This window comes from Dicentrarchus labrax, unplaced genomic scaffold, assembly GCF_905237075.1.
Source record: "Dicentrarchus labrax unplaced genomic scaffold, dlabrax2021, whole genome shotgun sequence".
In the NCBI taxonomy this organism is placed as follows: Eukaryota; Metazoa; Chordata; class Actinopteri; family Moronidae; genus Dicentrarchus; species Dicentrarchus labrax.
The window spans coordinates 137113-165109 of NW_026136862.1; the positions used below are offsets into that span (position 1 = coordinate 137113).

At 39.5% G+C, this 27997-nt stretch overlaps 3 protein-coding genes across 22 annotated transcripts in view; 2 read left to right on the forward strand and 1 right to left on the reverse strand.

The window, feature by feature from the left end:
- mipol1 (mirror-image polydactyly 1) overlaps positions 1–9025 on the forward strand; it is a 55867-nt gene extending 46842 nt beyond the window's left edge. For all 19 annotated transcript variants that reach the window (XM_051394585.1, XM_051394592.1, XM_051394587.1 and 16 more), the window contains 2 exons: positions 5225–5419; positions 8630–9025. In XM_051394585.1, the coding sequence (XP_051250545.1) occupies positions 5225–5419; positions 8630–8696 (262 nt within the window). In that variant the 3' untranslated portion in view covers positions 8697–9025. The remainder of the gene's footprint in view (positions 1–5224; positions 5420–8629) is intronic.
- LOC127360268 (uncharacterized) overlaps positions 1–27997 on the forward strand; it is a 94507-nt gene that overhangs the window by 26772 nt on the left and 39738 nt on the right. For both annotated transcript variants that reach the window (XM_051394642.1, XM_051394641.1), the window contains exon 2: positions 1373–1576. The gene's annotated coding sequence lies outside the window, so the exon portion shown is untranslated. The remainder of the gene's footprint in view (positions 1–1372; positions 1577–27997) is intronic.
- On the reverse strand, positions 19636–27897 carry foxa1 (forkhead box A1). Its single transcript, XM_051394610.1, has 2 exons — positions 27722–27897; positions 19636–24955 (listed from the first exon to the last, which is right to left on the reverse strand). Exons 1-2 carry the CDS (start codon positions 27785–27787, stop codon positions 23798–23800), a joined length of 1224 nt encoding a protein of 407 aa, XP_051250570.1. The 5' UTR covers positions 27788–27897; the 3' UTR covers positions 19636–23797.

Genomic DNA, 27997 nt, shown 5'->3' on the forward strand with positions numbered 1-27997 from the left:
TTCTTGAACCAGTTCTGTTCAGGATTCAACAATAAATAATGTTATTAGGAATAAACCTGTTGTAGCTGAATAGGGTCGGCCTGTAGGGGCCTGTCCAGACGTTTTTAACTGGGGTGGCATGAAGTGTCTCAGCTTTCCAGTCATTCTTTATGGACCCCAGTCTGCAGGGGTATTCAGATACACCAGGCCAAATTCATACCACATGCAACTTGCATTAGCATAATCCCATGCACTAGAGGGCTTTCTGTAAAGGGGAGACTCGTGGGTACCCATAGAACCCATTTTGATTAGATATCTGGAGGTCAAAGGTCAAATGATCCCTTTGGAAAGAGCCATTGCAGTTTTCCATCTGTAGCCTAACTTTGGAGCCAACATGCTAGCCTGACACGGTTGGTACCAATGGATGCGTTCGGTCCATGTAGGTTCATACTAGGGCTGGGTATCGTGGCCAATTTCCTAAATCAATTCGATTTCGATTCATAAGGTTCTGAATCGATTAATCACGATTCGATTCGATTCAATTCGATTCAATTCAATCTGCTCTTGAAGAATGAAAATGGCTCAACTGTGTTACAAAATACAAATGTACTTTATTTCTTCTCTTCACCTTAAACATGTTTTAAGTGCAAACTTGTACATTGGACAGTTTAAACTTGAGCTGTAAACAAAACTGTCACAAGTCTCAAAAATGCAATTTTGAAATTAGAAAGGAATTGCAAGTGAAAGTGTACTTGAACTACAACATCCCATCACTGCAAATTGCATTAAAAAATAATAATAATGGTAACAAAACTAAAAGTAAACTTAAACTGTCTAAAGTCAAGTCCTGTTATTGTGACTTTGTTCTCACTTCTCAATTGTGAGATTCTTGTGCAGGAAAGGAGCTCATTGACATGATTTGGGGTTAGGCAGCTCCTTTTTGCAGTGACAATATCACCCGCAGTTGAAAACACCCGCTCCGACGCAATACTGGTCCCTGGGACACAAAGGTATTGCTTCGCAAGGCGAGCCAACAGTGGATACTCCCTTTCATTTGACCTCCACCAGGTCAGAGGATTTTCATTCAGCCCAGCAGGATCTTCCGCCCTGTATCTTCTGATTTCATCTTCAGCCCTCATTGCTGGAGTTTTCTGTCCATGTTCCTTTACTGTTGGTGAGTAAACTGCCCCAAGGAGAGACTCCAAGGAGCTGGATTTCTTGGGCTTCTTGGGCGAAGTCGCTTCACTCATCTCCTCAGCTCGTTCATCAGCATCATTACCATCAGTATTTTATAAATAAATAGATTCAATTTCAATTCAATTCAATTCAATTTTATTTGTATAGCGCCAATTCATAACAGAAGTTATCTCAGGACACTATTCAAATAGAGCAGGTCTAGACCGAACTCTTTAACATTAATTACAGAGACCCAACAGTACCACCATGAGCAAGCACTTGGCGACAAGGGCAAGGAAAAACTGCCTGTTAAAAGGCAGAAACCTAGGACAGATCCTCCGGCTCTAGGTGGGTGGTCGTCTGTCTCGACCAGTTGGGGTGAGAGAGAGAGAGAGAGAGCGAGAGACAGACAGACAGACAGGTGCACAGCAACAACAGTATTGGCAATGGCAGTCAAGCAGGACCATGGCAGGAGGCTCCACCAGGATCCATGAGAACCTGCGAGACGAGAAAGCACAAGAACTCCGGGGAAGAAGTGGAGTTAGTAACATGCATTAATGGGACATGAATGAGTGCATAAAGAGAGAGGAAGGGAGGAGCTCAGTGCACCATGGGAAATCCCCCGATAGTCTAGGCCTATAGCAGCATAACTAAGGGATGGTTCAGGACTCACCTGATCCAGCCCTAACTATAAGCTTTATCAAAGAGGAATGTCTTAAGCCTACTCTTGAATGTGGTGAGGGTGTCTGCCTCCCGAACCACAACTGGAAGCTGGTTCCACAGGAGAGGAGCTTGGTAACTGAAGGCTCTGGCTCCTGTTCTACTTTTAGAGACTATAGGAACCACAAGTAGCCCAGCATTCAGAGAACGTAGTGTTCTAGTGGGGTAATAGGGTACTATGAGCTCTTTAAGATATGAAGGGGCCTGACCATGAAGAGCTTTATAGGTGAGGAGGAGGATTTTAAATTCAATTCTACATTTTACAGGGAGCCAATGCAGAGAAGCTAGTACAGGAGAGATGTGATCTCTTTTTCTAGTTCCTGTCAGTACTCGTGCTGCAGCATTCTGAATTAATTGGAGCGTTTTAATGGACTTATTGGGGCAACCTGATAATAAAGAGTTGCAGTAATCCAGCCTTGAAGTAACAAATGCATGGATTAGTTTTTCTGCATCTGTCTGTGATAGGATGTGTCTAATTTTTCTAATATTACGTAAATGAAAGAAGGTGGTCCTAGAGGTCTGCTTTATGTGGGAGTTAAATGACAAATCCTGATCAAAGATAACTCCAAGATTCCTGACAGTGGTGCTAGAGGCCAAGTTAATGCCATCTAGAGTAACTATATCTTTAGACAGTGAGTCTCTAAGGTTTTTGGGGCCAAGAACAAGAATTTCAGTTTAACATCAGAAAATTGCAGCTCATCCAGGATTTTATGTCCTTAAGACATGTTTGTAATTTAGATAATTGATTAATTTCATCGGGCTTGATTGATAGCTATAACTGCGTATCATCTGCGTAACAGTGAAAGTTAATGGAGTGATTCCTAATAATGTTGCCTAAAGGGAGCATATATAAAGTAAATAGTATTGGTCCAAGTACAGAACATGGTGGAACTCCATGACTAACTGTAGTATTTATTGAAGATTCATCGTTAACATGTCCAAACTGAGAGCGATCTGATAAATATGACTTAAACCAGCTTAGTGCGGTTCCTTTAATGCCAATTTGATGCTCAAGTCTCCCCAAAAGAATATTATGGTCAATGGTGTCAAATGCAGCACTAAGATCTAATAATACAAGTACAGAGACAAGTCCATTGTCAGAAGCAGTCAGAAGGTCATTATTAACTTTAACCAGAGCTGTCTCTGTGCTGTGATGAACTCTAAATCCTGATTGAAAATCCTCAAATAAACTATTGTTATGCAGAAAGTCACACAACTCTTTGGCGACTACTTTCTCCAGAATCTTAGAGAGGAAGGGGAGGTTAGAAATCGGTCTATAGTTGGCTAAAACCCCTGGGTCAAGAGTGGGCTTTTTAAGAAGGGGTTTAATTACAGCTACTTTAAAGGACTGTGGTACATATCCTGATAATAAAGAAAGATTAATCATATCCAGTAAAGAAGTGCCAATTAAGGGAACAACTTCTTTAAGCAGCCTAGTTGGGATCGGGTCTAATAGACAGGTTGATGGCTTCGATGAAGAAATGATTGAAGTTAACTGATGAAGATCGATAGCAGAAAAACAGTCTAAATATATATCTAAGTTTACATTGGCAGAAGTCCCTGAACTTGGAGAGCCACTGATAACTGTTGATGGCAGTTGGTGATTAATTTTCTCTCTAATAGTAATAATTTTATTATAGAAGAAGCTCATGAAGTCATTGCTACTTAAGTTTATGGGGATATGTGGCTCAATAGAGCTGTGACTCTCTGTCAGCCTGGCTACAGTGCTGAAGAGGAACCTAGGGTTGTTCTTATTTTCTTCTATTAGTGCTGAGTAATAGGCTCCTCTGGCATTACGGAGGGCCTTTCTATAAATTTTAAGATTATTTTGCCAATTTGAGCGATATTCTGATAATTTGGAAAGCGAGAATCCAGCGCCAATGCTGCGTACATTGTGTCCTTATGCCCATCATATCTTAAAGACATTTCACAAAGAAGAGAGAAGTGGGGTGATGACGGACAGAGTTGGTTGCTTGTCCTCCGACATTGCCAGTGTAGCTTCTTTCACTGGTCTCAAGACCCGCACCAAATCTTCGACAATCGTTACATCCTCCTCTGTTAAGGTGCACAGATCTTTTTCATTCCTGCGCACGTCTTGTGAAAGGAGAGTGGCAGAGATAGCAGGCTGTTGCTCTAAAAAGCGCTCCAGCATGTCCAGTGCACTGTTCCACCTAGTCACAACGTCTACTGTTAGCTTGTGCGCTGGCAGTTGAAGCAGCTTCTGTTTTTATTTTAGTATGTGGTTTGCCGTCGTACTCCGGTGAAAGAACGTTGCTATACACCTCACTCGGCCAAGAAGACGTGACACGGCTGGGATTTTTAGACCTGCTTGTGAGGCTAAGTTCAGTGTGTGCGCGAAGCAGCCGACGTGCATTAGCTATCTCAACCGCATGAACCATATTTGCAGCGTTGTCCGTCACTACTGCTGGGTCTTTGCTGGTTAGCCCCCATTCCTGTATGGCCCCCATCAACATATCAGCTATATTAATAGCGGTGTGGCTCGTAAGAACCTCGGTGGTCTGTAGCACGAGACATGAGGCACCACTCGTCGATGTAGTGAGAAGTCACTGTCAAGTACGACTGCGTTGACAGTGCTGTCCAGGAGTCACACGTTATGCCGACTCTCTCTGCTGACTGCATTTTCGTTAGGATGTCGTCTTTCACACATGTATACATCATGGGGATAACAGTTTCAGTCAGATGTTAACGTTGCACCATAACGGATTGTGGTTCGAGCACCCGAATGAGCCGCTGGAAGCCTTCGTTTTCCACTACTGGGCGTAAATCTTTGCAAACAAAAGTTGCGATGGCCTCTGTTATCTTTATGGCCCGCAGAGAATCGGCTGGTAATGTTAGTGGTTCCCTCAGTTTCTTTTGTTTTGCCCCGGAGGGCTTGTTGTCGGAAGCTAAAGTTAACGTTAACGCTAGCACAGTGTGATACCTTGTCAAGTTGTTTCTGAGGTTTGTAGTATTTCTACAATAACTGAGCTCCGCTTGGCAGATCTTGCAAACCACTTTGGATTTATCCAGCTCTTTGTCCTTTTGTTTAAATCCGAAATGGTTCCAGACGGCAGACTTAAGCTTGCTGAGCGTGGTTTTACCTGCTTCGGTCATTTTGTGAATGCACGCTTGCGCGCTTGAACGTCAACCTGACATAAACGCGCTGCTGCGCAATCACGCACAAGACTACTGGGGGTTAGTTCATGGGGAAAAAAAAAAGAAAAATCGATCTCATGCCCTATGAATTGATATTGCAAAACTTAAATGAAATCAATCAAATCGATTTTTTTACCCAGCCCTAGTTCATACGATACCAGCATCTTTAAATCTGATCTTTTATGATCTTCAGCTCTCAGGACCTCCTCACCGCTCCTCCCTCGTCGCCCGGTGACAGCATCTCTCCGGCGGGTTCGTCGCTGGCGGCTCATCAGGCCCCGCCCCTGCAGCTCCAGGTCCAGCAGCTGTCGAAGGAGAAGCAGAGCGTGGAGGTGGAGCTTCAGCGCTGTCGGGAGGCGGAGCAAGAGGCCAGCGAGAGAGTCCGCAGGTCAGATTCTACCTTTAACTGCAGCTGTCGGCGAGCGTACAGGGAACTGCAGTGTTCAGCTGATCAGAGCCTTCAGTGTCATCCTCTGTTCCTTTTCCACTGTAGAAATACCTGATAATGCTAGCAGTTGCTATGCTAACCCCATTAGCAGCCACACAGTCACACAGCTGGCGTTAAAGCCAGTAGTTCCTCTGAGGACTCTGATTGATCCGAACCACTGAGGTTGGTTCAGTGTCCAGCTGCCTCTCAGAGTTCCCAGTTCATGAACGTGAATCTGAGTTCAACAGAAACAATTTGGTGACCTAATAATTCATATGTTAGCTCAAAATAATGAATCAAACTCAGTAGAGTGGCACAATACGATAAAAACATATTTTGACAGATATTGTGATTTTCAGAAGAAAACAGTTGTTTTCCACACTGAAGGATGTATGAGGGATACTGAGGGTCTGTGGTTACTAATGATCGTGTGGTCACCTGATTTGAACACTGGAGTAATTACTGCAGTTTTCCAAGCTCCTAGGAGCAATGAGTGCCTGCTTATGGCTTACACAGAGTCCATCCCATAACCATCCTCATACAGGGAGTTTTTATAGACTTAATATAGAATCAATGCAATAAATATTAAATGCTGTTTACCTGGATCACAGTTCTCTCTATATTCAGTTCTATTTGTTATCAATGGTATTCTGTCCTATATATGTATAAATACATTTCACCCACGAAAGACAGTTATTACCCACACATTTATTTATGATCGCTGGTCTGTGTGTGTGTGTGTCTGTGTGTGTGTGTGTCTGTGTGTCTGTGTGTCTGTTTGTCTGTATGTGTGTGTGTGTGTGTGTGTGTGTGTGTCTGTGTGTGTCTACATACATCCAGTGACCTTTACTAAATACCAACAAGCCTGTTGACATGTTGCTTTACACACACACACACACACACTGCGCGGGGTGATGACATCATGCTGTTTGATTGGCCGATGAAGAGCTGCAGGTAAATACACACCTGGGTTCATGTGAGCAGCTGCTGCAGTAATTATAAAATACTGAATGTCTCACTTTACCAACTGTCCCTGAAGTGCACACCGATGTAATTATCGATGTATCGTCTTTAGTTTGACTCCAGAATGAAATCATTTATATTTAGTTTCAGAAGTTCTGTTAAAGGACCACTTTTTCAGATTTAGTGACATCTAGTGGTGAAATTGCAGATTACAACCACCTGAACACCACTCGCGTCTGTATTTGACGACCAGGGTATGAGACTACAGTGAACATGTTTACCATCCACTGTTTAGATCTTGGTGCATTTTAACTCTAGATTTGAACCGGATGAAGGATTTTAGTCATCGGACGTCTGGATCTTAAGTTATCAGAGAAACAATCTGAGCTCTGCAATAATTGGCCTGCAGTGGTGGTGAAGACAACAACTCCCATGATCCCATGCTGCTTCACCACCTCATCACACTTTCTCTTTTCTTATTGTTCGATGTCAAAGACCCCCTAGTGGCAGAAACTACACACTGCACTTAAATCCCTGTACTGTAAGAGTAATTCATTCTACTGTAAACATGTGCATGAAGAATAGAAAAGAATTATACAGGACTGTTCTCTGTTTGGATATTGGCGTTATATATCGGCCACTGGCTGCCCCGCTCTGTAAATATCCACTGAAAAACCCACACTGCTGTGGCCACATTAATGTAGTAAATTCACCTAAAACAGCAGCTTGTTTGTGAGCGAGTGTGGCCCTGTAGTGTCAAGAAAAGGTCCTGGAAAATGAAATGAAAGAGCTGCAGCCCTGTTAAAGATTCATTATTAATTTATTTCAAAACTTCAGAGTTTTCTCAGCTTGGTTTTACAGTGTTGTGCCTGTAAAACGTCTCCAGTAAAAACCAGTGAAACCAGTGAAACCAGTGACATCAGACACATGTTGCAGTTTCTAACAGCAGCTGTCAGAGACTCTGGGATGTGTTCAAAGACCGGTTAAGCGTGTGGCACTAAAGAGATTTGGTGTGATGATTCATATTCCGCGGACATCGGTGTGAGCGTCTCTGCCGGCGAGTTGATCAGGAAGAATTAATCCTTCAGATTTCGGATCCTACAGGATGACGGTCAGATGCTGAATAACGTGACTTCTTCTTCTGCTGCTTCTCATCTCATCAGTCTGAAGATGAAGGGATGAGATTCATGATGAAAACAGCTTAAGTCGTCCGTCTGCGTCCCACGCCGTCCTCCTGGGCTCAAACCTGTGGCTCTAATTTGGCTGCCAGCGGGGGGGCGGCCGGCTCTGAAGAGCCTCCCAAGTTTCTGAATAGTGGAGAGAGGAATATTTGCTCTCGGGAGGGGAGGGGGGGTGATAGAAATCTGCTGCTTATTAGAGACAGGAAGTTTAATTTGGTTTGGAGAGAGAGAGAGAGAGAAGAGAGAAAGAGAGAGAGAGAGAGAGAGAGAGAGTGTGTTAGAAAGTCATCCAGGGTCAATTTTCCAACTCTCATCTCAGTTTTCCTTTTTCTGTCTCTGCACTGATAATATTCTCTGTTAGACCTCCGCCCACAATCTACAGCGTATACAGAAAGTCAAAACCAGGTAGTTCCACTACCATTAAACCATGGCTACACAGCCAGGGCTGTAATGCCCCTCTATAACCAACTACCCACAGCCAGGGCTGTAATGCCCCTCTATAACCAACTACCCACAGCCTGTCTGCCCTATGTGAGAGTCCGATCACACACAGAGACGTTCAGAAAGCTAAAGCTGTGAGCATCTCTGTAGCTAGCAGAGGGGCAGTTTGGTTCCTGCAGTCAGACATTCTGGGTGTAGATGAGCTCAGGTTGCAGTAGAACAGTTACTGTGTGTGTGTGTGTGTGTGTGTGTGTGTAACAGCTAGCTACGGGTCGGGATAAATAAGGTTAAAAGAGGTCTTCCATATACGTTTTGGAGCTGGCAATTGAGGGTCAAACACCATCAATCTGAACGGTTTCTCGGTTTGGCTCCATGATCCGTTTGTCTGAACCGCGTTCATTGCAGAAACACCTCCACCGCCAGACACCCCCCCCCCGACCTCCGATAGAAACCAGATCCTGCAGGAGCCACTGTGGAATAATATTTTACTGTCTGCAAACCTACAATGTTAATCTTTCTGATCAGTTTGCATCAGTGTTTATGAATTATTCCTCTTCTTCCTACTCTTCCTCCTCTTCCTCCTCAGGTTGGAGCGTCTGGTCGAGGTTCTGAGGAAGAAAGTCGGGACAGGAAGCCTCCGAGCCGTCATCTGATCTCCTGTCCCTTTTATTTTACACTTCCTGTTTTTATAAACTGATTTTATTTTTTTCATCCTTCAGTTATTTTTCCTTCATATTAATACACATTTTTTTTTACAGTGGACTCTTTCTGTTTCTTATTTTTATGTTCAGTATCTTAAACTTTTATCAACCAAAAATAATTCTTCAGTTTTTAGCTGTTTGAGTTCAGCTGTAATCACGAAATATTTCTGTTTCTGTGTTTTGTTGTTTTGTGTAGTGTATCTACTTTAAATATGGTTGTATGATTGAGTGTATTCTGGTTTTGTTATTTGGTCTGGACATGAAATAAAATGTTAGGAATATTTGTTTTCTCCTTTTTATTGATTATGTAACTTTAACATTGTATAGATCGTGTGCTTCCTCCTCAGGACGGCATTATAACGTCATGTGATCTGGTGTCTTTAAATCCCGCTTCAGAGGCGGAGCGTCCTCAGAGCGCGTTGCTGCCATCTCTATTTTGTCCTGTTTCTCCGCTTCAGATCACGTGGTATTTTATTTTGAAAACTGACTGGATTCTCTGTGTTGTTTCTGGGTCAGACTTCCTGTCTTAGGCACAGTGCTGCGTGACGCAAGTGCGTCGCAATGTGACTGGTTACAGCAGCTGTGTGTGAGTCGACACCAGAGGATCAATAACCGATAGTAACTGACACCAAATCAGCTGCTAAAAAAAACTACTTTGGGCATAATTGAACTACTTTGTACGTAAATTCATAACAGAGGCAAGTGACCATCAATCAGTTTCAGGCTGGAAAACAAATGAGGTAACAGTTATGGAAGTGATCCTTAACGGGTACTTTACTGAACCAAAGTCAGGATGCAGAGTCTGAATCTGAAGGTTCGCGATACCTCATTGCTACAGTTAGAGAGTGGAGTCGGAATGACATCAGGATACGAACACGTTTATGTAGTTTGATAAAGAGTGCAGGAATGTCCCATACTGCTCAGTCTCATTGGTCTGACCACAGACTGATGGGTAACGAGGTTTTTGCTGAAGGTATTTTTATGAGATTATTTTTTATTGACGTTAAATGTTTAATCTTTCCTCACATCTTCTAACATGATAAATGTTTTAATAAACAGCTTCTAGTTTCCATGTCACAGAAAGGATGAAACTTCTTTTCAGGTCCAGTTTTCCTCTCGTCAGTCTTTGTAGTGAAGGATTCCTCCTCCTCCTCCTCCTCCTCCTCCTCCTCTGTCTCTAATTGAAGATCAGTCTGCCTGTTAGTTCATCTGTTGATTTAAGGTTTGTCTTTTAAACTCTCCTGTTTTAAACAGAAACTCCGCTCAGATTAATTTCAGAGGATCGCTGTGACAAATGTAAGGAAGCCGCTCTGACTTCATGTTCCCTAAAAACTTCAAATTAAAATTTAACTTTGACAACTTTCAACAACTCGGTCAAACTCAGGCTTTAAATGAAACCGATGAAGCTTCATCTGCATCTGGTTTCAACTCTGAAACGTCTCTGTGCTGCTGCGCCTGCCACAACCAACTCCAGATAACATTGACCAAACCCTAAAACTACAGCCGAACACTAAAACTACAGCCGAACACTAAAACTACAGCAGAACACTGAAACTACAGCAGAACACTGAAACTACAGCAGAACACTAAAACTACAGCCGAACACTAAAACTACAGCAGAACACTGAAACTACAGCAGAACACTGAAACTACAGCAGAACACTAAAACTACAGCAGAACACTAAAACTACAGCAGAACACTGAAACTACAGCAGAACACTAAAACTACAGCAGAACACTGAAACTACAGCAGAACACTGAAACTACAGCAGAACACTAAAACTACAGCAGAACACTGAAACTACAGCAGAACACTAAAACTACAGCAGAACACTGAAACTACAGCAGAACACTAAAACTACAGCAGAACACTGAAACTACAGCAGAACACTAAAACTACAGCAGAACACTGAAACTACAGCCGAACACTAAAACTACAGCAGAACACTGAAACTACAGCACAACACTAAAACTACAGCACAACACTAAACTACGCCAACACTAAAACTAAGCCGAACACTAAACTACAGCACAACACTGAAACTACAGCCGAACACTAAAACTACAGCACAACACTAAAACTACAGCAGAACACTGAAACTACAGCCGAACACTAAAACTACAGCACAACACTGAAACTACAGCCGAACACTAAAACTACAGCACAACACTAAAACTACAGCCGAACACTAAAACTACAGCACAACACTAAAACTACAGCACAACACTGAAACTACAGCCGAACACTAAAACTACAGCACAACACTGAAACTACAGCCGAACACTAAAACTACAGCACAACACTAAAACTACAGCCGAACACTAAAACTACAGCACAACACTAAAACTACAGCACAACACTACAACTACAGCCGAACACTAAAACTACAGCACAACACTGAAACTACAGCACAACACTACAACTACAGCACAACACAAAAGATGTTAGAAGCTAAGCTGGATAATAAATCAGGAGTTGATGTTTCAGAAGAGAAAATAAAGATGAAACAACAGGAAAAGGTGATAGAAGATTAATCCAGTCTGATGGAGCTTTATTTTGAAATGACGAGCATCTGACTTGTTTGACAAAGAAAAAGATCTACATGGGTCCAAAACTGAAATGAAGCCAGTGAAATTGTTTACATACATTGAACAATGGTGTGTTCAGGGACACTGCTAAACAGACACCCACAGTTATATACAGCATAATCAATAATAGTGTCAAGTGAGCAATGATTGGGTTTCTGAGCTATAAGGCAACCATCACTGTGGGTTCACGGTCAATCCAAAGTCTGAGATAGTGGAAGGAATCCGCTTTATAAAGCGGGGACCCATCATCAAAGATAATATTTAAATCCAAACACCATCCTGCAGGACTTCTTCTGATTCGAAACAAGTTTGTGTCTTAGTTTGGTTTGATTTGGTGACACCTGTGGTCACTGGTGGCACTGCAGGACTACAATAACAGTTCTCAGTTCCATGTGAGAGAACATTGACCACTGGGGGCAGCAAACGCCATCCAACGGCACTCTGAGAGGATTCATTGCTTCCCGGTAAAGACCCATTCAGCCTGTTTCCTCTGCAGCGTTGGTTCTGATGGAGTTTAATAACTGCAGTACAGAGATGGACTGAAGGGAAGTACCTCAGTGAGTACAGTACTTGAGTAAAAGTACTCTGACTGTTTGTGAGTGTTTGACTGAACAAACTGCTGAAGCTGCTGTTTCACACTCACTTTATATTCACACACACACACACACACACACACACACACTGTCTGCTCTGCATACTAACACTGTCCAAACATGAGGAGGAGCTCACTGATTGGTCGACCTCTGCTGCAGTGCACAGACACACACACACACACACACACACACACACACACACACACACACACACACACACACACACACTCAGGTTTTAATGATGTCAAAATCGTCTCTGCTGATAAATTTGTCCAAATTAAAGTTCATTCGACAGTTAAAGTCGCCGAACACAAACAAACCTTTTACTAAATAAAATGATAACTTTATGAGCCTGTTGTTGTTTTTATTATTATTATTATTATTATTATTATTATTGTTATTATCATTATTATTTTGGTTCTTTTTTAAATGAAGTTGAGTACATCAAATGTAGTTATATAAAATATGAATCCATAGCTGTAGTACGACAGTCGGACAGTCGGAGTGAAGTAAAGAAATTAAAGCCAATAGAATCAGATTTTACTGATCAGCCTGCCTGAGGGCAGAAAACAGACCGCGGTTAAAGGATCAATCAGTAGTTTTTATTCACGATAATAATTGATATACAGGATAAAGTCATAATTTAGTGTTTGTTAACTGATCCAAGCTGTAAATATATATATATTTATATATAGGATTGTGTTGTTGTTGTTGTTGTTGTTTACACGTTTCTCATTTATAAATAATTAAAGAATTTCCTGGAAATAAAAAATGAATTATCTATAAATGAAATGAATGATTAACTCAACTTATAACCCAAAGAGAAAATTAGTGATTCTTTAATAGCATTCATTTATTTATTTATTGTTATGAACTCAGAACCGATTATTGAACCTGCTTATTGATTAATGTGATCAATGTGATCGGTTCAAACAGAGCTTTTATTGTGAAATCTGAACTTTTCCATCAACCACTTCACTCTGAGATATTGGAGGTATGTAGCTTATATGTATGTGTGTGCGTGTGTGTGTGTGTGTGTGTGTGTGACCCCCCCACCCCCCTCCTGCTGACTTGTTGCCACGGTGACGGTGGACCACTCGTGGTCGACTTGGGTGTCCTGGTTTTAATCCTGCAGCCGTTAATCTGCTTGTTCTGAAGAAAGACTCAGTTTGTTATAGATCCAACTTCTGACGCCACCTGGGAGAGTGTGTGTGTGTGTGTGTGTGTGTGTGTGTGTGTGTGTGTGTGTGTGTGTGTGTGTGTGAGAGAGAGAGAGAGAGAGAGAGAGAGAGTGTGTGTGTGTGTGTGTGTGTGTGAGAGAGAGAGAGTGTGTGTGTGTGTGTGTATGTGTGTGTGTGTGTGTGTGTGTTACTTTATGTAAAATGTTTTTATATATACCGTAAAACTTCTAATAATAGCCCAGGCGTTTATTTGCTTTAATCACTGAACTCCCCCTGCCTCTACTGGGGACAGGCCTCTACTGGAGACAGGCCTCTACTGGGGACAGGCCTCTTTTGGGGACAGGTCTGGGGATGGGGACAGGCCTCTATTGGGGACAGGCCTCTACTGGGGACAGGCCTCTATTGGGGACAGGCCTTTGATTCCTTTAACACTAAACTAAACTAACTGCTCTTTCTCTTGAGGTTTGTTCAGTAAATTTGACAACTAACATGATGATTATGATGCTTCAGAGGTTTTTTTCCGTCTCTCTTGTTTACCGTGCCACCGGTAAGTCAGAATGGATTAACGTTATAGTTTAGTGTTGATAGTTTTAGTAAAATATATTGAACTGAAAGTGAAATATATTGAATTGTGGAGAATCTATAACTGATCTAATGATGTTCATTATGTACATACTGACAGAAGTTTAAACATTTATATTTGTGTAGGAGATTGAAACGACTTAAAACTCGCTCAAGCAGGCGACCTGGTGGGTTTTAAGAGTTTTTATACATCGAGATCATTTCTATAAAATCCAGACCAGGCCTCTATTGGAGACGAGAACGAGTAGCCACACCAGGCTTTTAAAAGAGACCTGCGTCTACTAGGAACCCTGCTTTTATTGGAAGCTTTACGGTATATCAGAACTGAACAACCTGTCTAAGGGTCCTTTGTATAACAGTAGGTGGATGGTGGTCTGGATTCCCACGGTGATTGATTAACCATTGATTATCTCCACAGTGATTGATTAACCATTGATTATTTCCAGTGATTGATTAACCATTGATTATTCCCACAGTGATTGATTAACCATTGATTATCTCCACAGTGATTGATTAACCATTGATTATTTCCAGTGATTGATTAACCATTGATTATTCCCACAGTGATTGATTAACCATTGATTATTCCCACAGTGATTGAATAACCATTGATTATCTCCACAGTGATTGATTACATTTAGAATACCCTAATTACTGTGATAGAAACAGGAGGTTTGATTGATAAATGACATCATCGATCACCTTCCGTCAGCCAATAGATGCACTGATTTACTCAATCAATACATATGAACAGTAAACAAACAAACAAATCGTTTTTAGTTTCCAGAGATCAATACTGACATCATCTGATCATGTTACCATGGCAACGGGGCAGCGAGCTACGCTTTAAAAGGAAGAACTCTGATCAGCTGATACATTGATTATTATTGATAACAAATAAATCAGAGTCTGCACCCCCTCTAATGCCCCCTCTCTGTCTCTCTCTCGCTCTCTCTCTCTCTCTGTCCCTCTCTCTGTCTCTCTATCTCTCCGTCCCTCTCTCTCTATCTCTCTCTCTGTCTCTCCGTCCCTCTCTCTCTATCTCTCTCTCTGTCTCTCTCTCTCTATCTCTCTCTGTCTCTGTCTCTCTCTCTGTCTCTCTCTGTCTCTCCCTCAGTGTCTCTCACCCGACTCTCTCTCTCCCCTTTGATCGTCCTCCTCTCTCTCCTCCTTTCTTCTCCTCCTCTCTCTCTCATTCTGGAGGGGATTTATTTGCTCTTTTCGTTGCTCGAGCACAATTGTGTTATTGGAGATAATTAATTCCAATCCCCATCAAAAGGCCTTAGTGGCCCCGGGGCCCCGGCTCCTGAATGAAAGGCGAGAGGAAGAAAGGGGCCGAGGGCCGCCGTATTGTGGACGACATTTTCCTCCATAAGGCGCGAGCGGAGAGAAAAGGGGCCGAGGGCTTTACTCAAATGATAGCGGGGCTCGGGGGCCGCTGCCGCCGCCGGAGGGCCCCGGGGCCCCGCTCCGCCCCGCCGGGAACATATGGCTCGTATTACAGCAGACTGGGTGGCAGTGGCACCGGTTAGAGTCCAGGTTTATCACACGATCAGCTCAGAGCTCCGGCTTCCTGCACCAAGCTGCAGAGTTTTTGTTTGTTTGTGTTTTTGTTTGTTTGTTTGTTTGTTTGTTTGTTTGTTTTGGCTTCTCTTAATTTGGCGGTTCCTGGAGGAAGTACTCAGATACTTTAGTGAAGTAACAGTACAAACAGCACACTGTAAAAAAACTTCTGAAAGTATTATCAGCTAAATGTACTTACTATTATTATTATTATTATTATTATTATTATTGATGAATATTTCATCAACTCAGCACAATGTGAACAATGTCAAACAGTGCTGAGTGGAAGTCCACAGTGTCAGAAACAATGAATAGAATTATATCTCTCCCTCTTGTTGTTGTTGTTGTTGTTTGTATGAATGCCGGACTGATGGCGGGAGATTAAAACTCTTCAAGATGAAATAAAACATTAGAAAAGAGTAAAAACACAAACAGATTGTGGTTGTTGTTTTCTGAGAAACAAATATCAAAACAACTGCTGATTAATAGAAAAACAATACAAACAACAACAATAAATATGAGTCCAACACAGAGAGAGAGAGAGAGAGAGATTAATAATATTCAGCTAAGTATGAACTCTCACTTATCAGTGAAATCAATAATCAATATTCAGATTGATGATTAATGAATGAATTGAGGAAATAAACATTATGATAATGTTTATCTGTAAACACTGGAAATATATCAATATATTAACTCTTTTATTCCGTGGACAGTAGTTTACAGTCTGTAATATCAATCTGATTTTATTCTGGATCAATAAAGATTATATTGACAGATACTTTATTGAACCGTTTTACAGTTTACGGTCTTTCACTGTAAAATAATAATGTGGATTTATTAGAGCAACTTTCTGACGGAGAACTGTTCTCTGATCTGTTCTTTATCTTCTCTCTGTGTTTGTACACATTCTACTTCTATAGTGTTATACTATATAATTATATCATATATAAGATATAATTATATCACATATTAAATATAATATAAGATATAGAATATGTGATATAATTATATTATATCACATATATAATATAATTATATCATAAGATATAAGATATTATATTATATATGATATAATATATAAAATAAGATAGAGTTCATTATTATCTTATTCACATTTATTTCTTGTTCTCACAGGTCGTTATCTCCAATTTAATTTAATGAGATTATATCATATATCTTATATCGTATATCTTATAAATGTATTTTATATCTTATATTTTATATCATATGTATCTATAATGTTATTATTGTTTTACATATTTTTCTACATATGCACTTTACTGCTCTGATCTTCTGGTTAGATGCTGACTGCATTTTATTGTTCCTTTACTTGTGCAATGACAATAAAGTTAAATCTAATCTCATATTTTATATCTTATATTTAATATTGAATATCACATATCTTATAATTATATTTTATATCTTATATTTAATATCTTATATCTTATAATTATATTTAATATCTTATATCTTATATTTAATATCTTATATCTTATAATTATATTTAATATCTTATATCTTATAATTATATTTAATATCTTATATCTTATATTTAATATCTTATATCTTATAATTATATTTAATATCTTATATCTTATAATTATATTTAATATCTTATATCTTATATTTAATATCTTATATCTTATAATTATATTTAATATCTTATATCTTATAATTATATTTAATATCTTATATCTTATATTTAATATCTTATATCTTATAATTATATTTAATATCTTATATCTTATATTTAATATCTTATATCTTATAATTATATTTAATATCTTATATCTTATAATTATATTTTATATTTATTTTTTGATATTTGATATTAATATCTTATAATTATATTTAATATCTTATATCTTATATTTAATATCTTATATCTTATAATTATATTTAATATCTTATATCTTATAATTATATTTAATATCTTATATCTTATAATTATATTTTATATTTATTTTTTGATATTTGATATTAATATCTTATAATTATATTTGATATTTGATATTAATATCTTATAATTATATTTGATATTTGATATTAATATCTTATAATTATATTTGATATTTGATATTAATATCTTATAATTATATTTTATATTTGATATTAATATCTTATATCTGTGTGCAGTCTGTATCCTGTTGGCATAAATGCTAATTTTGTTGTCATTAATTAGTCGTGTTTGTTGTTCCAGGTAATGATCTTTGTTTACAGATTGTATCATCATGTTTACGATCTTATCTCCTTTGTGTATTTATTGATTATTGATTAGTTCTTTGTGTGCAGTGTATGATCTTCCTCACATTGTCCTCGCTGTGGGACTGTGTGGAACTGATCTTTGTTTGTTTATGAAATATTAGCTGTTGTTCTCCGAGCTAATGATGGTTATGGTCCTCACACAGGGTCATAGTTCACACTCATTATTACTTCTGTTTACATTGTATTGATCCCAGCTCTCTGTTGGTGCTCGTTGTTTACTCTGAGAGGTTGTTTATTCTTTTACAGTTTGTGTTCAAGCTCGTTGTTTCCTTCTTCAGTGTCCACAATGTCCTTTGTTAGCATCACTTATTACTTTGTAATAATTCTAATTGTGATCTTGTTGCTGATGTTTACAGATGTGATTTTGGTTGTGTTGTTTTGTGCAGTTGTTGTCTTGTTGACACTCATTTTATATCTTGTAAAGAGTAAATATTAGGTTAAGAAGATTTGGTTCAGGGGCGACGTGGACTCGTGACCCGAGTGTTTGTAGAGTCCTGCTCCGTCTGCAGTCTGGAGATAAGAGCTTTTCACTGCAGCAGTAACAGGTGAGACAGTGTGTGTGTGTGTGTGTGTGTGTGTGTGTGTGTGTGTGTGTTTATTTACAGAAACTTTCACTTTTTGTTTCATTTTGATAAAAAATCTGAAATCATCTGAAAGTGTTTTTAATCTACAAACTGAACTGAAGTCAGTTTATTTTATTTTTTATTTTATTTTTTTCTTCAGTGATGAAAGGCCTGACAGCTGTGACCCTCCACAATAAAAGCCTCTCTGTGTTTGGTTAAATCATGAAGGTCAGCGTCAGTAAAACGGCAATAAGCAGCTGATCCACAAACCAAATGTCATATTACACATATTACACATATTACACATATTACACTGCAGTAGCACCTTATTTATTGCTGTCAAATGTCAGTGAACGCATCACACTGAAATAAAAACTCTTTGTTCTGCTTTAAATATTCACTTTGATCAGTTTAAATGCTCCGTTTATCCGGAGAGGAAACCTACAAACGTTGTGTTCAAACAGGAAATAAAGTCACTCTTCAGGCCCAATAATTAACGATTTGTTTCATCTGTCTCTTAATCAATTACCCAGAAATGAATTCAGTCAAATTCTTCAAAACGAATTCAATTCAGCTGAAAAAACAGTGAAATAATTTACCGACCTCTTTTAGAACCTGAACGCATCACCAGATATTCCTAAAATAAAAACTTAATGTATTGAAGAAAAGGTCAGTTCAATAATATTCAATAATATTCAATATATTTAATATTTTGAATATATTTCATATATTTTCGTTTTTGAATTTGTTTTTTGTTTTTGTTTTTGTTTTTGAGCAAAACGAATAAAACACAAAGGTTTTTATAAAAGTTTCATCTGAAATTATTTTATTTTATGTTTGAATAAAAGCTTTTATTGTCGCATATTATGTTACATTATATATTATATTATATTATATTATTATATTATAGTATGTTATATTATAATACATTATATTATTATATTACATTATATTATATTATATTATATTATATAGGCCTACGTTATATTATATTATAAGAAGTGTCGGCTCCTCTCGGCTCCGTGTCTTTGCGGCTTCGTGCGGCCGCTTCGGGGATCATGTTGGCGGGTAATTAGCGGCTAATTACAGGATCATTAGAGACATTTCGCGGCTCTGAGGCCAAAATGTGAGAAAAAGCTTCAGATCAAAGTGAAATCTGTCGGGATGTGTTCAGGTTCACGGAGCGGCGGCGGAGGTTACAGCCCACAAAGAGCCTCCAAATCCGGCGACAGCGGCGGCGCTTTGAGGCGCTTTGAGGCCGCAGGAGGTTCACCGTGTTCGGCTTGTTGAGCAGCATGTCGGAGGAGGGAGAGCCGAGGGAGAGAGACAGCGAGAGAGACAGACAGGCGGGACCAGAGACAGGAAGAAAACAATAAATAAACAACCAGAAAGAAAACTAAAACAAATTCAGACAAAACGGAACAACAACAACAACAACAACAACAACAACAAACCTCTCACAAACAAAACATCAAAATGAAGATGATTCTGATTTTCTGTAAAAATTTCATCCAAAATAAAAATAAAGTGTCAATAAAAAATAAAGTGTAAATAAAATAGTTTGAATGTTTTATTGATGAATGTGTGAGACCAGAACCAGAACCAGGACCCATCAGATCCACACGACACCGCAAACATCCTCATCAGGCCGGCACAGACGACAACAACAATAATAATAATAATAATAATAATAATAACAAATAAACAGATCAGAAACAGGGTTTACGATCTGGATCTGAACCATTTACGAGTTTTTTTACTTTCATTGAGCTGCTGAAGAGACAACATTAATTGATTGATTTATAATTGATTGTTTTTATTGTCTGATTTGTCTTTGAACTCTTTATAATTAACAACTTATTACTGATCGATTATCAATAATAATAATATTCCCCTAAAGCCTTTTATTGATCACGTATCAGCAGTAACTCTTTATCAATAACCTTTCAGTGAAACCCCCAAATAAATGTACTGATGAGTCCAGAAGCTCGATCGATCAATAACGATGAAGAAAAACAGTAAAATGCTGTTATCAGTAAAACGATCAATAATCAGAAATTAACAACAAATCAATAAATGTTTCCTCGTTTTATTTGAAAATGACAGAATAAGTTAAGAACATGAAGAAGAACATGCAGCAGAGTCGAAAGCTCACGAGAAACAAACACACAACGAGTAGGAAGAGGAGGAGGAAGAGGAGGAGGAAGAGGAGGAGGAGGAGGAAGAAGAGGAAGAGGAGGAGGAAGAGGAGGAAGAGGAAGAAGAAGAGGAGGAAGAGGAAGAGGAAGAGGAAGAGGAAGAGGAGGAGGTCATAAAACAGCCACTTTTTTCCAGAAAAGAGAAGAAGAAGAAGACAACCTCCCACTTCATTCATGCACATGGTAATAATAATAATCAATAATCAATAATCAGTGATGGACAGTTTAAATACACAGACAGGAAGTGGGTTCTCCTTTTACACACAGAGTGAGAGTCACCAAACAAAGATCCTTTATTACATCAAACTGATCAATTATTAATCAATGAATGGAGTAAATGTGATTATTGGGGATCAATCATATTGATTCAAACTGTTTGTTAATAAATGTTGTATTATTTATTGATTATTATAGGAAGGTTGGTCTGCAGGCACAGTCTCCTTTTTATTGATCAATAATTCAATAAACATATTCATTGATCGTGAAGATAATAATCATTATGTTTCCCCAGCAGGGTGTAGTACTGATGGTGAATATTGATCACTGGTATTGATCACTGGTATTGATACTCACAGTAACACTATTATCTATTTTATTGTTTAAGTTTTCAGAAATGTTATGTTTAATTATTATTATTATTATTATTATTATTATTATTATTATTATTATCTGACACCAACTGAAACCTACAACGTGGTCCAATAATCAGCGTCTGAACGCCGTCATCCAGTTTATTGTTATAGAATATAAATTATATATTTACTGTCCATAAATAACAACAACAGTTTCCTTCTCATCATCTGATGGAACAAAGTCTTCCTGTTATTATTATTATTATTATTATTATTATTATTAATAATAATAATAATAATAATAATAATGTTTGTCGTGAAACAAGTGAATTTATCTCAATAAGTGAAATAAAGTAATGAAGTATAAGTAGTCAAACGTTTTCACACTGATATTGTAAACAGATGTTTATGATCAATAATCAATAAAAAGACGTGATCAACAGATTCTTTCAGCAGAGATCAGACGGAGACAGACGAGGCGGACTGAGCCTTTAAATAAAACCCTTTGATCTGTGTGTGGGGGGGGGGGCTCTCACTCTGAGGGTCATGACCCCTCCGGAGGTCAGCGGAGACGCAGGCCGGGTCGTGGGAGAAATAAACCTTTCCTCATATTTCTGATCAAAATACAGGAATTATAATAATTAATCTGTTCCTCAGGTCCTATTCCTCGGGCCCTGACACCATTAATGTTGCTCACAGCAACAGACTGACTGACGGATGGAGGCAGAACCAACGAACTGCATATCGTTCAAACCATCCGAATTTCCTTTACAAACTTAATATTTTAAACCTTTAAAGTTAAGTGTGCAATGCATGATGGTAGTTGGAGTTAGAGGCCTATAGGAAACAGACTTGGTCGATAATATTTGAGACATTAAACATTCTGTTAATCGATGTTTTACCCCTCTGTCACTTAAACAGACAGAAATGTGAATTGGTCCCTTTGGGCCCCTCAGGGGCCTCTAAGTTTTAGTACTCTCAAACAAAATTCAGGGAGTGACGAGGGGGGGTTGAAGCTCTGTCTCTGGAATGGCGTCCTTATTGGACGAGTCGATTCGAGGCCTGAAAAGGATCCTGTATCTCTCGCACTGGAAACCTCTTTAACTCTAGCGACGGCAGCGTGGGAACCTCTGACATAGGGCTGACAGGCCGGTTGCACCAACTGGTCTTAAGCTCCTAACTTGGCGTTCGACACCCAACCTAAAAGTTACACCGGTTGCACCGTCAACGCTTCAGCCGCCATCTGGATGAGACTAGGCGTCACATCCAACCAGTTCATCAATGTCTTTTTCTGAACATGGTTTCCTAACGAAGGCTGAGCAATCATTGATGACCTCAGTTATTTCTCTACATCGCACTGTTGCCGTACAGCTCTATTTGTTGAAATGTGTGAAATCGCCTTTTCCTTTTCTTTGATCCTACATAACGTTGCCGCAAATTAAAGATGATTAGCTACAAATTATCAGGACAGCGGGAGACTGTATCCTAGCAATGCACACTGCTTGGCAACAGCCACGGTGGAGCAGGCATTCACACGGACGCACGTAGCTAAGATTAGGCTTAAGTTTGGTTGGTGCAATCAACATAAACTCTCGGTTTTAGCAGTTAGGACCAGGATTAGTAAAGACCAGCTGGTGCAAACCATCCCTGGACTCTGGTCTGACTGATCCTGTTGTCATTAAGTCTGAAATCTTTGTTTGTGACTCTGTTCCCCCTTTTCCACCAAATTAGCTGTAGTTCTTGAACCTCGTGCTATCTAGAGAAGTGGTTTTTAAACTTTTTTCATTAATGTACCCATTTGAAATATTTTCTAAGCCCAGCACCTCCTGACCAGCCAGAACAGATCAACCTTGTAACTGAAAAAACACTGCTTCATTTCAAACATTTAGAATCATCCTGAAATTCACGGCAAACCAATCATGTGTCATCAATAAAACTAAGACGCCATTGAACTGCGTCTTTTTGATAAGTCATCTGTTTCACAATTTAATGAGAAATACAACATCAGTGAATGGAGGTAGACCAGCCTGTAGAATAGGACACGCCGAGTTTGGTTCCCAAGGGAACCTGCTGGGATCGACTGTCCTGGTTCTGAACCAATTTATTTTTGGTCGAAATGCTCTCAAAAACTATGTTCTTGAACCGGAACAGAGCCAGTTTCCTGTTGGTGGGTTGGTGGCCTTCTGGCCTGGATGTACAGGATAGTGAAATATAAGGAGGTGTTAAGATGTTTTAGTACAAACTGTAAAACTTCAATTAACAACCCACTTTTATTTGTTTTAATCACTGACCTCAACCTGCCTTTATTTGGAACAGGCCTTTCATTCAGCAAAGATGGTATTTCTACCATCAAACTATGTAAACCATCGATTAAGTTAGACGTTGCTCCCACTCTACAAAACTGAGGTCTAAATATTCCTGATGCGGCCGCTGCCATCTTACAGTGGTGACGTGGATTTTTAAGAGGCACACAATCCAGACCAGGCCTCTAATTGAGACACCAGGCTATTAAAGGAGTTTTACGGTAGTTCTCTGCATTGTCCTGACATTGTGGAGTTGATTTTTGATGTGTGGTTTCCTCTGCTGAACAAGCTCTGTGTGATGTGACTGTCTACACTGATCATGTGACTACTTGCCAACAGGTGTAAGAAATAGCCCAAAGCCAGCCATTTTGTATTTTAAAGCGCCCCCTCTGGAGCCTCCGATTTCTGCAGCAATTACGGACTTTTACTGTTTGTGACTCAGTGTGTAAGAGGAGAACACAGACCTGGGATCGGTTTTAACAGCCGAGTGTTAACGTGTCTCTTTGTGTCCCGGTTTGGTCACAGTGCAGGAGTTCAGAAACCAGCAGCAGCAGAGTCGATCCGGTTCAGCATCATCACAGTCAGACAGGAAGTCCAGGACGGCTGCATGCAGAGAGTCCAAACAGGAAGTGCAGCGGGTACTACGAGGTGTTGAGGAGCGGTCTGGGGTACACCCCCTGGTAGTAGGAGGCCTCCAGAGGCTCCATGGTCCTCCCCCCGAGGCCAGACACCCCCCCAGCACTGTAGGAGGAGTACTGCAGCGCTTCGTAGGCCTTCAGGTCCAGTTTGTGCTGCTGCTCTGAAGACGACATTAAGTTATTAATGGAGAATGGGTGGTTGAAGGAGTAGTGGGGGTCTCCTTTCAGGTGCAGCTGGGACTCGTGCGCCATGGAGTGGGGGGGCAATGACAGGGAGGACAGGAGCTGTGAGCCGGACACCTTCAGGTCTGATGCCCCGCCAACACCTCCCCGCAGGTCCATACCGGGAGGCGAGGCAGCCTGGCTGGAGGAGGGCATGGAGGAGGAGTCCAGGAGTCCTGGAGGTTTGATGGAATCCCCAGAAGGAGAAGCTCCTCCTCCTCCCTGCTCCTTCCTGCCGTCCGATTTTGGCGACATCTTCTTCTCGCACTTGAACCTCTTCTGGCGCCGCAGGTAGCAGCCATTCTCGAACATGTTCCCTGAGTCCGGGTGTAGGGTCCAGTATGAGCCCTTCCCCGGTTTGTCCGGTGAACGCGACACCTTGACGAAGCAGTCGTTGAAGGACAGCGAGTGCCGGATGGAGTTCTGCCACCGCTGCTGGTTCTGCCGGTAGTATGGGAACAGATCCATGATCCACTGGTAGATCTCGCTCAGGGTCAGCATCTTGCTGGGTGCCTGCTGGATCGCCATGGTGATGAGTGAGATGTAGGAGTAGGGGGGTTTGGCGTGCGGGTAGCTCCGTCTGAACGCCTTGTTGTCGCGGCCGCGGTTCAGCCCTCCGCCGCCATACGTCATGCCAGGGCTCATGGTGGGACTCATGCCCCCATACGGGTTCAGACCCATCGAGGCCTGCTGGGCCGACACCGAGCCCATACTTGATGGGCTCAAAGCCCCGCCCATCGAAGCCACGCCCCCTCCCAAACCCGACATGGCTGCTGGAGCCGAGCCGCCCATCCCCCCCACTGGAGCAGGGCTCAGACCAGTCCCACTGTATGACATATTGAAGGAGCCTGACGTGGTCCCGCTGCTGGACATGTAGCCCGACATGGAGCCCATCCCAAGACCAGAACCCATTCCACTGCCTGCCATCGGAGAGTACATCTGCAGAGAGACCAGAGACTGTTAGACCAGAACCAGTTAGATCTGAACCAATCCCCAGACTTGCAGAGAGACTAGAACCAGTTGGACCAGTACCAATTAGTCTGGTCTTACTGGTCCTGGTTCTGGAGCTTGTTACACTCAAACCATTGAGACCAGATTTTAGTCCAGACCAAAGGCAGTGTGAGGAGACCCAGTTAGACCTAAAACCAGGACCCAGTTCAGAAACTTGAAACTAAAATCTTGTTTCAGTTTAAATCTCTTCAATGTTTTTCAAATGTTTCTTCAATGTTTTTCATTTAACTTTTGTTTTGTTTGTTTTCAGCTTTTTGTTTGTTTATTTTTTATGTTTTTGATTCTGGCCTCCAGGTTTGACCTCTGACCTGGTTTCTGATCTGGTCCAGACTGATCCGGACTACCAGCACTGACACACTAACAGTGAGTTATCAACCTAAAAGTATTTATTTATTGATTGATTTATTATTTCTGATTTATTGAACACTTTCCACCAGAGCTTACGCTGATGATGAATTCAGATCAATGTTGGATCAATATTGGATCAATATTGGAGTACATACTGTGACAGCTTTAAACTTTACCTTTAACATGTTTGCATTTGTCAATTTATTATTATTGAATAATATATTGTTAATTAATCTTCAATTCAGCCGAATAATAAACACAGATCCATTAATTTGAAAAGAAAACCTTTTAATTTGAAAAGCTCTTCATTAACTAATTAGGCAGATTTTAAGGCGTCAGTGACATCATTTAAGATGTAATGATGGGATTACCTCCTTAATTAATCTTCTAATAACTCTAATGAAGATTATCTAAGATATTAATTAATGTTATACACATTTATTTTGTCTTTATTGATCAGCAGACAGACAGACACAAACATTGATCTTTTCATTTCCAACTGAATCCATTAATAATTTACTATCAGTGAATGAATCCATTAACTTCCATCACTAATCACCATTAATGGATAAAATAATCAATAAATATCAAGTGTTTTAATTAATGGCTCAAATTAATAAATCAGTTCAGAATTACTGATCATCTAAACGTAAGACAGCAGCTGACCTTTAACCTCTGTATAGGTCTGATTCTCAATATTTCACAACTTATTGATATTTTATATTTTATGTTTTATGTTTTATATTTTATATTTTATGTTTTATATTTTATATTTTATGTTTCATATTTTATATATTATGTTTTATGTTTTATATTTTATATTTTATATTTTATGTTTTATATTTTATATTTTATGTTTTATGTTTTATATTTTATATTTTATATTTTATATTTTATTTTTATATTTTATATATTATGTTTTATGTTTTATGTTTTATATTTTATATTTTTTATTGTATGTCATCTCTAATTAATGAAACGGACTGAAGCCACAGACAGACAGACAGACAGACAGACCGACTGTCGTTGTATTTTTGTAATAAAACATTCTTTATATAATTCAATCTATATAATATCTATATAATATATACATTATATATATATATTATATATAATTTATGAGATTTGAATCTATATTTTATTGTTTTGCAGCTTTAAATCAGATTTGATCCGCGCGCCCTGCTGCAGCTTCCTTTTCTCTTTAATCAATAATCAAACAATCATCAATAACGTCTAATATCTCCTCCTAAATAATATAATCTTTATATATGCATGATTCCCTGCTGCAGAACAACAGAATCATATTAAATAATAATAATTATTAATAAATCAGATTCTTTAATATCAACAACCTGCGGAACAGATTGTGTCCAACTATAAACTACACTAATATAACAATAAGATCTATAACGACATCAACACAACAATTAATCATTAATACACAGTTGTATCATTTATAAAGATCTTTATAATAATTAAAGCTCCTCGCGCTTCAGCGGCCGCTTTGTCCGATAATCCGGATTATTACCAGCTCATAACTCTGTGATTATCATCTGATTATCAGCTGATTATTTGTCAATAATGTTATCTAATGTTCACAGCGCTGGAAGTTAAAACCCAGCTGATCAATAAATTGAGGGATTTTTTGGTTCCGTAGAAATCCTCCATTCAGAACTCCCTTTAAAAAAGACTCAATTTAAGTTCAACTGCGGCTCAAACATTTCATTCATCGGATTATTTGATTGAATTTTATTTCTTTGTTTGATATTAAAATGATCTAAACTCTGAATTATTGAATGTAATCAGATTAATATTATTAATGCACTTTATTGATTCTTAAATTATTTTAATTCACTTCATAATAATAATAAAGATGAATACACTTCATAATAATAATAAAGAATAATAAACTTCATAATAATAATAAAGATGAATACACTTCATAATAATAAACTTCAGAATAATAAACTTCATAATAAACTTCAGAATAATAAACTTCATAATAATGATAATAATAAAGTTGTGAAGATGAATCTGCGCAGACCTTCAGCTCTATAAACATTTAATCAAATGATTGATTCAATAATAAACGTTAATATTCCGGTTTTCTCTCTCTGATGGAATCTGCACTTTTACACTTTGATGGAAATAATAATTATAATAATAATATTAAATAAATACCAATAAAGTTTTTTCTTCCATTCAAACAACAACTGATCTCAACTTTTACTGAATTTTCCTTCTAATTCGGATCTAAGAGGACCTGGTCCGGGCGGGTCTGACCCGGGTGTGAGACCCTCTCAGTGGCGGTAAAAGGCGCGCTGCAGCGGGCAGAGAGTGACCGACCTCCTCGCTGTAGTATCCGCTCCAGTCCGGAGCTTCGTGCCCTTCCATCTTCACCGTGCCCAGCATGACGGGAGCCCGCAGCCGGAACACGGATCCTGCAGGTCCCTCTGCTGTTCTCCTGCTCCTGTCCCCGGGCTGTGTGTCTGAGTCCGTCCTGGTCCAGGTGAAAGCGTGCCGTGCCGTGCCGAGCCAGGAGGAGCGGAGAGAGGCAGAGTGTTAGTGAGGAGGAGGAGGAGGAGGAGGAGGAGGAGGAGGATCACATCAGTCCGCAGGTCA

Excerpts from the sequence above, each read along its gene's own strand:
- foxa1 (XM_051394610.1), bottom strand. The coding sequence starts at position 27,787 with ATGCTGGGCACGGTGAAGATGGAAGGGCACGAAGCTCCGGACTGGAGC. Across the intron at positions 24,956-27,721 it reads GCGGATACTACAGCGAGGAG|ATGTACTCTCCGATGGCAGG; the intron begins GTCGGTCACTCT and ends GTCTCTCTGCAG.